The following is a 12,319-nucleotide window of genomic DNA, read 5'->3' as shown; positions in this document are numbered from 1 at the left end:
ACCTGAATAAAGTACTCTTCGATGTGAGTGTGTAGATTCTTATGTTCTGAAGAACTTAATTCTAATATTCAAAATCGTGTTAGAGAAATGAATTATCAACCCTTGTTTGCCCAGATTTTTTTCATTGTATTTTTAATGGAAAGTGCATGTATCCCACATCTCATCTTAAGCTCTAGATGTTCCATTATTTGTTGAACGCTTGGGGTGACAGTAACTCCCACAAATCCCAGCTGGGGATTGATCCAGATTTGTTTGCAATTCTCAGTAGGAGTTGCATTTAAGAGCCCTTTTCAATTTTAAACATCCATTGAGCTTACCTTTCCTCTAGGCTGTAAGCTTGTTGTGGGCAGGGAATGGGTTACTGTGAGATTGTACTCTCCCAAGGACTTAGTAGAGTGCTCTGCACACAGTAAGTGCTCAACAAATATGATTACCTGACTGGATGGCATTGCTGAAAATTCTCCTAATATTTTTCTTGAGTCAAAGACACTTTGTGGGAATCGGAGGCTATGTTTTGGAAATTAGGGTCAGTTTTATCCAGGAAAACCAGGCACCTGAGAAGATGAGTCCTGGGTTCCTGAAATCCTCTGCCATTAGACACTTTTCTTTTCCAATTTCTTTCTTCCTTGATTGAGCAACCCAGAAAGTAACCCCAAAAGAGAGGGAAAGTCAAAAGTGGAATGGAGCACACATTGGGTAGGGAAAATTGAAAAATTCCCAGATCATCTCCCCAGCATTTAATAGAGACCCAGAGAAGAAAGATACTCAGAGAAACAACGGCCTCACAACATCAGCATCACAGCTGGACAGGCAGCAGCAGAACGCTTCATCATGGCCAGCACGGGTTTGGTACAAATTGCCCTTGTGCTGCTCTTCTCCACCTCCACTGTCTCTCTGAGCTGTAGCCTCCTTCACACAGCCGACATGGAGCAGAGCTTAAAGCGGCTGGATGGAATGCAGGGAAGATCTCTTCTCTCCTGTCTGGAGCACAGGAAGGACTTCCAATTCCCACGAGAGGTAGTCGAAGCCGGACTGCGCAAGGAGGGGAATCGGGCGGTGGCCGTCCATGAGCTGCTCCAGCAGATCTTCACCATCTTCAGCCAAGATCTTTCCCAAACTGGTTGGGACCAGGCCAAGGTCGAGAATTTCCTCCATGGACTTCATCAGCAGCTGGAAGAGCTGGAGGTGTGCTTGGAGGAAGACACGTATCCGAAACAGACCTCCGTGGGGAGTGGCATTTTTCGACTGCGCCTGAAGAGTTACTTCAGAAGCATAAGTCTCTACCTGAGGGACAAGGAATACAGCAGCTGTGCCTGGGAGATTGTCCGAGCGCAAATCCGGAGGTGCATCTTCCAGTTCATGGGAATGCTCCAGAACTAAGGATGGATAAATTCACTCGGAGGAATCTAGATTCATTTCCGGATAGGTACACTTTCTATCTCTATCAATACATTTTCCATTTGGTGGAAGGTTGCAAATACTTCCCAATCAGCTGGAGAAAAAAAATGGGGAAATTCACCGTTCAGTCAGTCAATTTTTCTTCAAAACAAAATACCATTGACCAACCTGATTCTGTCCAACCTTCAGAGAGTATATGATACTGATAGGGAGATTCCAAAGCTGGCCTTGAAGGATATTAGTCCAATTTGTCTCAGGCAGTCTTCAATGTAAACTATTTATACTATTATTTATTATAACATTGTTCTTGTATTTTATACACTATTTATTTATTTATATAACTGTCAAATTTTTTGCTTCATAGTATTTGTATATTTCTTCAAAATAAATTGTCTATTTTTGCAATATAACATGGTCCTAGTAAATATTTTGTTTCCATCTGGCTCCATTTTCTGAATGACTTTTATCCTTTTCTGATGTTCCTTCTCTTTCTCCGTCTCATCTCTGATCCTCGGGCACTTTGATGTCCACGTGGATGTTCCTGCTGACCTCGTCCTCTCACTTCATAACCTCCACAACCTCCCTCTCTACCCCTTCTCACCGACTCAGCTACTTGGACACATACTCAATCTCATCATCCCTTGTCACTGTGCGATCTCTACTCTCACCAACTTTGAAATTGCACTCTGCGACCATGGCCTCTTCACCTGCCTTCTCTCCCCTACACCACCCCCCCCCCCCGCCCCGCCCGAGAGATCTCTGATTTCTAGCCCTCCTCCAATTTTCAAAAATTTCCATGCCCATTTGGTTTCCAAACCCAACCTACCTTCTCTTGATGCGCAAACCTGTGCTCCAAACTATGACTTCCCCACTGCACCCAACTGCCTTCCTCCCCTGTCCCTCCGTCGACCTCATTCCACCAGCCTGCAACCCTGGATCACCTCCACAGTCTGCTTCCTCGGCTCCCCTGCTCATACTGCAGTGCGCTGCTGGTGGAAATCCAAACGTCAGAATGAATCATCTTTCTCGAACTGTAGCGTCTGTCACTTTTTTTGGTTCACCCTCTTTATGTCCCAAAGCATCCACAGCCATAATTCCATGACTGTCTCTGGGCCAGGATGGTCTAACTTTGGATGCTGCACCTTAACTATAGCCAGCTCTGCCACATCTTAGGAGTTTTTGCTTCTTTGTGTCTTTACACTGATTTTTTTCCACCCACTCCATTTACCATTATCTCATTTCAGCTCACCGGAGAGCACCTGTTTGCTTTTCCTATGGTATTACATTCTCCTTGCCAGATATGCCGCTGAAAGACGGAGCTTGCTCTTCTTTGATCAGCCATACGTTTGGTCAGAATTTTGATATCATGTTGACGCCATGGTCCATCCTTCCCAAAAGATGTCCGAGCTCTCTCGATTCAGCTTTCTGTTTCTCGTTCCAAGTGGATTGAACATCATTCTCTGCCCTGACTCTAAATCACTAATGGAGAGTGTGCACCATTTGCCAAGAAGCAGCATTGTATAGTGGATAGAGCCTGGTACTCGGTATCTGAGCATCTGGATTCTAAACCCATCTCCGAGGCCACTTGTCGGCTGTGTGACCTTTGGCCAGTTACTTAACTTCTCTGCGCTTCAGTTACGTTCGTCTTTAAGATGGTGATTAAGGCTGTGAGCTCCATGTGGGAATGGACCATGTCCAACTTTATAATATTGTATCTACCTCAGTGCTGAGAACCAGGCCTGGTATATAGTAAACTCTTAATACCATTTAAAAATAAAAGTGCCTGGTGTGGGCAAGTAGATTGTCTCAGGTGATTTTTAAATCTACCAATTAATTCAATTACCAATTAATTAATTGCCAATTTACTCTACCAATACTAATCGGTATTGTCTTTTCCCAAGTGCTTACTACAGTGCTCTGCACACAGTAAGCACTTAATAAATATGATTGAATGAATGAATGAATGCCATCTAGTCCATAATGCTTTCTTTCATGCAGACCCAGATGACAACCATTTTTCCATGTACTGCCAGAGATGTTTGATCAGTGTTTATGGGTTCATGTGGGTGATTCTCAGACTTCCAGTGAAGATGTGAACCTGTTGTATTGAAATATTTTCCCAGAAGATTAATAATCATATTCTGATCTGACCTTTCATCTATGTTTTTTTTTCAACTTTGAGCTTGGCAGCAAAAACTTTAGACTTGGGAGTCAGCAGACTTGGGTTCTAATAGCTCTTCTGCCTCTGTGCTGCAGGGTTGAGGGGGGGCGAAAATCAAATGCCCAAATTTCACCGATCCAAGTGCATAGATGATGCAGAAGGGAGAGGGAGCTGGGAAAAGAGGGCTTAATTGGGGAAGGCCTCTTGGAGGAGATGTGACCTTCATAAAGCTTTGAAGGTGGGGAGAGTGGTAGTGCAGCGTGTATGGAGAAGCAGTGTGGTTTAGTGGAAAGAGCACGGGCTTGGAAGTCAGAGGCTGTGGGTTCTAATCTTAGCTCTGCCACTTATCAGCTTGGGCAAGTCACATCATTTCTCTGTGCCTCAGTTACCTCATCTGTAAAATGGGAATTAAGACTGTGAGCCCCATGTGGGACAACCTGATGACCTTGTGCCTACCCCAGTGCTTAGAACAGTGCTTTGCACATAGTAAGCGCTTAACAAATGTCATTATTATTATTATATAGAAGGGAGGGAGTTCTAGGCTAGGGGGAGGGTGTGGGAAAGGGGTCGGCAGTGAGAGAGACAAGATCGGGCCACGGTAAGCTAGCACTGGAGAAGGGAAGTGTGCGAGGGAGGCTGTGGTAGATCAGTGAGGTAAAGTAAGAGGGGGTGAGCTGATTGAGTGCTTAACAGCCCGTTTATGGAAATTTCTGTGTGATGCAGAGATGGATGGGCAATCACTGGAGGTTCTTGAGGAGTAGGGAAGCATGGACTGCACTTTTTTTTTTTAGAAAAAAATGACCTGTGCAGCAGAGTGAAGTATGAATTGGAGTGAGGAGAGACAGGAGGCAGGAAGGTCAGCAAGTCGACTGATGCAATAATCAAGGTAGGATAGGATAAGTGCTTGGATCAGCAGGGTAGCAGTTTGGATGGAGAGTCAAGGGCAGATTTTAGCAATGCCATGAAGGTGGAATAGACAGGATTTGGCGACAGATTGAATATGTGGGTTGAATGAGACAGATGAGTCAAAGGGTTGAGAAGCAGCGTGGCCTAGTAGAAAGAGCGCTGGCTTGAGAGTCAGAGGACCTGACTTGTATTCCCAGCTCTGCCATACGTCTGTTGTATTACCTTGGGCAAGTCACTTTACTTCTCTGTGCCTCAGTTACCTCATCTGTAAAATGGTAATTAAGACTGTGAGCCCCATGAGGGACATGGATTTAGTCCAACTTGATTAGCTTGTATCTACCCCAGTGCTTAGCACAGTGTCTGGCACATAGTAAGAGCTTAACAATGGCCATTAAAAAAAAAAAGAGGACAGTGCCAAGGTTACAGTCTTGCGAGATAGGGGCGGTAGTGGAGTTATGAGTTTATCCTTTATTAAACATTGAGTCTGTTGGAGAAAATGGAAACCCATTGTATTCTAATGTACAATCAGCTCTGATTGTTGAGGTTAACTAGGTTTATTTTTAGGGAATTACCAGGAAAGACACAAAAATGCTGTCAAAATGAACTAGACAGAAAATCAGCTTCTGATGCTCGGTGTAAAAGAATATATTGGTCAGTAGATGGCACTGTGGCATTGTAGACAATCCAGTGATGGTGTTGGGAGCGATTCAGTTGGCAGTGTAATAATAATTGTGGCATTTGTTAAGCGATTACTACGTGCCAGGCACTATACTAAATGCTGGGGTGGATACAAGCAAAGCCCCTGTCCCAGGTGGGGCCCGCGGTCTCAATCCCCATTTTACAGATGTGGTAATTGAGGCACAGAGAAGTGAAGTGACTTACTCAAGGTCACACAGAAGACAAGTGGTGGAGCTGGGATTAGAACCCCATGACCTTCTGACTCCCAGATCCATGCTTTATCCACTACAACACGTTGCTTCCATGTGTGTTACGGGAGGGGAGGAAGAGGGAGGCAGAGAGAGATTCATTTTATTCAATCGTATTTTTTGAGCACTTACTGTGTGCAGAGCACTGAACCAAGCCCCTGGGAAAGTAAAGTATAACAGAGTTGGGAGACACACTCTCTGAAACAGAGCAAGTCAGAAGAATTTCAAATCCATGTGCTGTTTTTTTTGTCTTTTTCTTTTTATCTTTTCTATTAGATCCCCACACAATTCCAAGATTTCACTAGGAAGAAGGTGGGATTTTTCTCTTTCATACTCTTAGTCTCTTTTAACCTTCTAATTACTTAGTAGATTTTATTTCCTTATACATATCAAAACATTCCAATTAATTAAAAAAATAGCTAAGGCATCTATGCAGGGTTTCCATCGATAAATTATTGGTAGCAAATGAGTCATTCCTCTAAAACAAGAAGAGAAGACAATATTTGATTCCAGTTATTATCCAGATATAGTATACAGCCAACAAATGACCCATTTAACAATACATATCTGATCTCTGCTCCTCCTGGCTGCTCGGGGCAAGGAGTGGTTTTAAAAAAACATGACTATTTTGGGAGCCGAGACTAAAAGTAAAAAAAGTAATTCATCAACTGAGTTAAAAGTAAAACATAGTTAAAAGTAGTTTATCAACCGATTGATTGTATTTATTGAGCACCTATTTGATGCAGGGCATGGAAATGGGAGAATACAACCGAGTTGGTGTCACCCATCCCACAGAGACAGTTTAGAGAATCAGCATGGCAAGAGTGACAGAGACCAGAGTCAAAAAGGTTGAACCATGCAAAATTGATTCCACATGGCAAATTGAACTTCCCTCTCGGCAGGAATACACTTATTTAGTCATTTGCATGTGGCGAATTGAACTTTTCTCTCAGGAGGAATCCATTTATTTAGTTATTCACACGTGACAAATTGAGCTTCCCTCTAGGGAGGAATACACTTGTTCAGTTATTCACTTGTGGCGAATCGAGCTTCCCTCTTGGGAGGAATATACTTATTTAATTATTTGTATGTGGCGAGTTGAACAGCTCTCTCCGGAGAAATGTGCTTACTTAGTTATTCTCACACAATGAACTGAGGTTCCCTCTTGGAAGGAATACACTTGTTTAGTTAGTTGCAGGAGGAGAATTGAGCTTCCCTCTTGGGAGGAATACACTTATTTAGGCATGTGGAGAATTGAACTTATCTCTCGGGAGGAATACACTTATTTAGTTATTCACACGTGGAGAATTGAGCTTCCCTCTTGGGAGGAATACACTTATTTAGTTATTGGCATGCAGAGAATTGAACTTCTCTCTTGGAAGGAATGCACTTATTTAGTTTTTCCCACACAGCAAATTGAGCTTCCTTCTGGGGAGAAATACCCTTACTAGTGCAGCTTGGCGCCCTGCTTTCATTCAAACTGAAAGAATATACGTCTTGGTTGTATTTGATTATTTACATATGGTGAAGCTCTTAGCTCCCATCCCCAAGGGAGCGCAGTGGGATGCTCAACTGTCCCAGGATCCCTTACTTGGTGCATTGGTTCCAGAGACACTCTGCTCTGGGCAGGAGCGAAACACAGCTGGCTGCCTCAAGTCTGGATCCGCTGCCCTTCCGGGCCGTTCAGGATTCCAGATTCTGCTTTCCCAATCACCGCCTCGCCCCCGCTCCTTCATACATCATTTGGTTGGCATGGGGGGTGGTGGTGAGGGACACCTTCTTCAGCATTCCTGGCCCGGGAAGTCTAGCAGTTTCAGTCACAGGGGAGGAGCCCTGCCCCCATTTCCAAGTTCCACCTTGCTATTCAATCATTCATTCAATCGTATTTATTGAGCACTTACTGTGTGCCAAGCACTGTACTAAGCGCTTGGAAAGTACAATTCAGCAACAAAGAGAGACAATCCCTACCCACAACGGGCTCACAGTCTAGAAGGGGGGAGACAGACATCAAAACAAGTAAATAGGCATCAGTAGCATCATTATAAATAAATATAATTATAGAAATATATGCCTCATTAATAAAAATAAATAGAATTATAATTATAAATATTTACATATATACAGAAGTGCTGTTGGGCGGTGAGTGGGGTAAAGTGAAGGGAGTGAGTTGGGGCAATGGGAAGGGAAGGGGGAGCAGAGGAAAAGTGGGGCTTAGTCTGGGACTGCTAGCTCAGACAGTCATGAGATGGTATTTTGGCCTGAAGTGGCGGGCTCCCCGGTTCAGCCTGACACAGTATGGAGACCCGGTCCCTGCCCTCGAGGCGTTTAGAATCTGACAGGGGATACAGAGGCAAAATCTTTTTCAGATAGGAAGTAAAAAAGATTGGAAAAATCGATAGGTGAATAAATAAGTGCTTAGATAGTAGAGTACCTAACTTGATACAGACAGAAGTTCTATGGGTCGTTGTGAGTACCTAAAGGCTGAGGTGGCAGCTGGGAGAATATGGATTGGGGAGAAGAAGATTCAATCAGGGAAAGCCCCCAGGAGACGGTGAGATTTCAACAGGTCTCTGATGATGGAAAGAGCCATAGCCTGGCAGATTTGAAGGAGGACAGAGTTCCTGACAGGAGGATAGGTGTGACGATAGCTTAGAAGGAATGAAAACTGCAAGCTTGGGTGTAGTGGGAGAAGACAGTTGCTAAGTAAAAGGGAGAGCATGGAGAGAGTGCCTTGGAGTCAATGACAGGGAATTTTTGGTTGATGCAGAATAATGCAGCGGGATTTAGTGGAGTGCATTGTAACAGTTGTCTTTGAAAGCTCTATTTGTTCAGTATTGTAGCTGCAACAGTGAGTTTTTATCTCTAAACTGAAGGCTCACTGTGGGCAGGGAATGTGTCTGTTTATTGTTATACTCTCCCAAGCGCTCAGTACAGTGCTCTGCACACAGTAAACGCTCAATAAATACGACAATGATTGAATGAACATTTATATATCTAGGATATAATTCAAATGCTTATATACTTTTACCTCTTAGCTTTAGGTGCTATCTGGATTCACATATATATTATTGCTTTCTTCAGTGGGATCTGGTACTGTCTTACCAGGGTGTGGATTTAATTAACGCACAAAACTGTATTTTTCCTCAAGGATTCAATATGTGTCTCATGGAAGATGCCTTGGTCTGTGCTTGCTGACACTCACAGCTTCACTAAGCCCCAGGCTGACCTGCATGTCACTGCTATTACATTATTTACTTTACCATCTACACTTTTACTTAGCCTTGAAATTGTAATTTTCAACTGACAACTGTCTTGGGTTTCTGAAACCAAAAGCCCTTTTACTTGTGACGCCTATACTAACAACATTTTTAACCACTTCCTCTATAAATATTTGCTCCAACATATCCCTTCTTCAGATCACACCGTGGATGGCTGGATATAGCCCAGCCTGACTTTCTCTTGGAGGGACAAAGTGGGGCTCCTTTTGGAAGGTCAAAAGAAGTCCATTTATGACAGTGGCACTGACCCCATAGGCTGTGCCCACAGAAGAAAAATGAAAAGGAGATCTCATAGATTTGATCAAGACAGGCAGCCAGATTGGATAGTTCTGGTCAAAACCAGCACTATTTTTGGTCTTGTTTGTTTGCAACGATTTTCTGGGTGATTGACTAATCTCTTCATTATACTTTGCCTGTGATGGCAACAAGATCTAGTGGAGAGTGGGTCTGAGAGTCCGTAGGCTTGGATTCTCATTGCAACTCTGCTACAGGATTGTTATGTGACCTTGGGCAACCTCTCTGTGCCTCCGTTTTCTAAACTAACAAAATTAAGGGGAAAACACCTGCTTATCCTTACCTCACAGGGATGTTGTGAATTAGAAAAGAAGATAATTGATGAGAGAAAGGCAATTTGAATAAAATCAAATAATTATTTTTAATTGTTATTATTATCATTATTATTTAAAATATATACTATTTCCCCAAAGCCACAGAGAAGCAAATACTTGAAAATCTACCTGGTTATTTCATATCGTCTTGCCGTATTTGCTTTTTCTCTCTCACTTGAGAAAATAAAGAAGAGCAGGTGAAACTGGAAAAACTTTTTTTTGGATAGTAGTAGTTCAAGTAGTGATGTTATCAGGATGGCTACTGCTTCTTCCAGTATTCCCTATACATAGAGTTTGAGTACCCCAAATGTCAGTCACATGACCCCCCCAAAACCTCAATGCCTAGTCTCCCTAATGGTGAATGCTTAACAAATATCACAATCACTATTAAGAGAAGTTCCTCAGAATTAAAGGTATCCCCACCCTGACATTCCAGTACATCATCAGTTAATGGGAGAGGAAGTGACATGAGGGTTCCAAGTTGATTATTGGGTGACAGAGACCTTTACCTGTGATGTCATCTCCGAGGTTACTGTTGTCTCAGCCAAGTGGCTGTAGGAGTTGGTCGAGGGAGAGGAGGGCAGAAGCGGTTTGTGGGGACATCTCCCAGAGTGATTCAACTTTTCACCAGCAAAGACTATGTGAAAGCAACTTTGCTGGGTTGAGCATAGCTGGCATTCTCTAATCTAGCCCTCTAATCATTGTCTTCTCTTCGCCCCGACAGATACCTTCAAGAGGAAGATGCATCTGAGAAGAACACTGACACTGGGTACCCTCATCTTCGTGATCCTTCTGCTCCCTGAAAAAGGTGGAACTCCCAGAGGTGAGTACTGAGGGAACCTGGGAGTCGGGGGACCAGGTTGAGGGGTGACACCTGGAGGCTGGGAGAACCCAGGGTGGTCTCTGCTTCGTCTCTGAGCTGGTTCAGTAAATGTTCCCCTGTAAAGGAGGACCAGGCTCTTCCTAATGGGAGGGTAGAGCTCTCTTGGTCAGCAAGCTTCTCTGAAGCTGCTTTCACAAGTGTCACCTAGGGCATTGAGCTGGAGGAAGTGTGTGTGTGTGTGTGTGTGTGTGTGTGTGTGTGTGTGTGTGTGTGTGTGTGTGTATGGGGGGGTGCCTATTTTGGAAAAGATTAGAGAAGAGAGGAAACTTTCTACCCCACTTCTCTCCGATTCCCCCCATCCACATCTCTGCCCTTGCTTTTTCCTACTCTGCTCTTCTCCCAGTTGCCCCCTTCCCCCAACCTCCTCCAGCCCTTCTATTTCTCCTGGAAACTCCCCCCAACACCGCACGCACGTGCCCTTCCAACTCTATCAGGGGGACCCTGAAGCTTCAAGTTCTGGGTTTGTGGACTGGGCCAGATTTATGCCTACCAGATTCAATCCTAACTTGGAGGAGCCTCTCAGCATGAAAGAGCCCCAGGATGTACAGGGGCCCAGAAGAATGCAAGTCTTGGGCTGTGCTCTAAGGAAACTGCAGGGCCCAGGAGGTTTGGGCCTGAGTCAGAGCTTCACTATCAATCAATCAGTGGTATTCTTTGAGCACTCACTGTGTATAGAGCACTGTACTAAGCACTTGGGAGAGTACAACACGATGTAACAGACACATTCCTTGTCCTCTTCTCCCCACCCCAGAGAATCTCCAAGTGACTGTGTTCCCTAGCAGCTTCAAGGAACTGGGACAGGCTGACACCCTGATCTGTTCTATTGCCAACTCTTCCCTGATTCTCAGCATCACATGGCTGCACGACAGGGAGCCAGTGATCGAAGGTGCATTGGAGTCCAACTGCCTGCTTTGGTTTTACCATCCTTTCTGCAAGTTTTATAACCTCCTCATCAGCTCCTCTGTCAGTGACTCTTTCAACCATAAAATGGACCATTTGGGGCTTAAGAAGATGCTTCTCGTGCATTGGGGTACGCTTGCCTCTCCTCCAGCCCTCACTTTGCTTCTAATAATTAATAATAATTATGATACTTGTTAAGCGCTTACAATGTGCCAAAGACAGTTCTAAGCACTGGAGTTGGTTACAGTCCCTGTCCCACACATGAGGTAACTGAGGCCCAGAGAAGTGAAATGACTTGCCCAAGGTCACACAGCAGACATGTGGCGGAGCCGGGATTAGAGCCCAGGTCCTTCCATCTTCCAGGCCCATGCTCTATCCACTCAGCAGCATGGCTCAGTGGAAAGAGCCCAGGCTTGGGAGTCAGAGGTAATGGGTTCTAATCCTGGCTCTGTCACTTGTCAGCTGTGTGACTTTGGGCAAGTCACTTGACTTCTCTGGGCCTCAGTTCCCTTATCTGGAAAATGGGGATGAAGACTGTGAGCCCCATGAGGGACAACCTTGATTACCTTGTATCCCCCCCCGCCCCCCACCCCAGTGCTTAGAACCGTGCTTGGCACATAGTAAGTGCTAAACAAATACCAAAATCATCATTATTATTATTAAACCATACTCCTACCCCACTGAACTAGGAACCAGAACTCCAGACCTCGGCTTCCCCTGTGCCTGATCCTCCTAGGGACAAAGCATCTAATCAGAGACAAAGTCACCTTCCGGCCCCTATCCCAAATCTCTTTCTGGGCTGAGCTAGGAGCAACCTAGCTAACTCTAGTTTTGCCAGCCTGCGGAAATTGCCGGGGTCACACACACCCTCACCCCTGCTCCCTGGCCTGAGGAGGCTCCAAACATCATGTACTAGCCTAAGTCCGACCCACCTTGTGGCAGCCAAGGCACTGGCCCAAGCCCCCAGCTCCCCTCTCTGAACCCCATTACTCTCTGAGAACCCAATATCCCCCCTGCTCACCAACTTCCCACCTCTAACCCTGGGCTCTTCTTTCTCCTAGAGCCTAGTGGATTTATCCAAATACTGGAAGCTGCAGAAATCCTGGGCTATGTCCTAGGGATGATCATGCTTCTCTGGAACTTCATTCCAATCATCATGTTTGTTAAAAGAAGCATGTTCCCAACCAGAGATCCTATGCCTTGATGGAACCCCCTGTGACTTGGAGAACTACTGCCATGAAGAACTCAGTTCTCATTGA

At 44.7% G+C, this 12,319-nt stretch overlaps 2 protein-coding genes across 2 annotated transcripts; both read left to right on the top strand.

Annotated features, from left to right (window-relative positions):
* The first annotated feature begins 742 nt into the window (after window positions 1–742).
* On the top strand, window positions 743–1,380 carry LOC119948206 (interferon alpha-2-like). The gene has a single exon (XM_038770114.1). It carries the CDS (start codon window positions 832–834, stop codon window positions 1,378–1,380), a length of 549 nt encoding a protein of 182 aa, XP_038626042.1. The 5' UTR covers window positions 743–831.
* Window positions 1,381–9,849: 8,469 nt separating this feature from the next.
* On the top strand, window positions 9,850–12,319 carry LOC119948168 (RLA class II histocompatibility antigen, DP alpha-1 chain-like). The gene is made up of 3 exons (XM_038770100.1): window positions 9,850–10,100; window positions 10,912–11,190; window positions 12,122–12,319. The coding sequence occupies exons 1-3, from the start codon at window positions 10,019–10,021 to the stop codon at window positions 12,262–12,264; spliced, it is 504 nt and encodes a 167-aa protein (XP_038626028.1). The 5' UTR covers window positions 9,850–10,018; the 3' UTR covers window positions 12,265–12,319.

This window comes from Tachyglossus aculeatus, chromosome X4, assembly GCF_015852505.1.
Source record: "Tachyglossus aculeatus isolate mTacAcu1 chromosome X4, mTacAcu1.pri, whole genome shotgun sequence".
Taxonomy (NCBI): Eukaryota; Metazoa; Chordata; class Mammalia; order Monotremata; family Tachyglossidae; genus Tachyglossus; species Tachyglossus aculeatus.
This window is presented reverse-complemented; position numbering and strand designations above follow the sequence as displayed.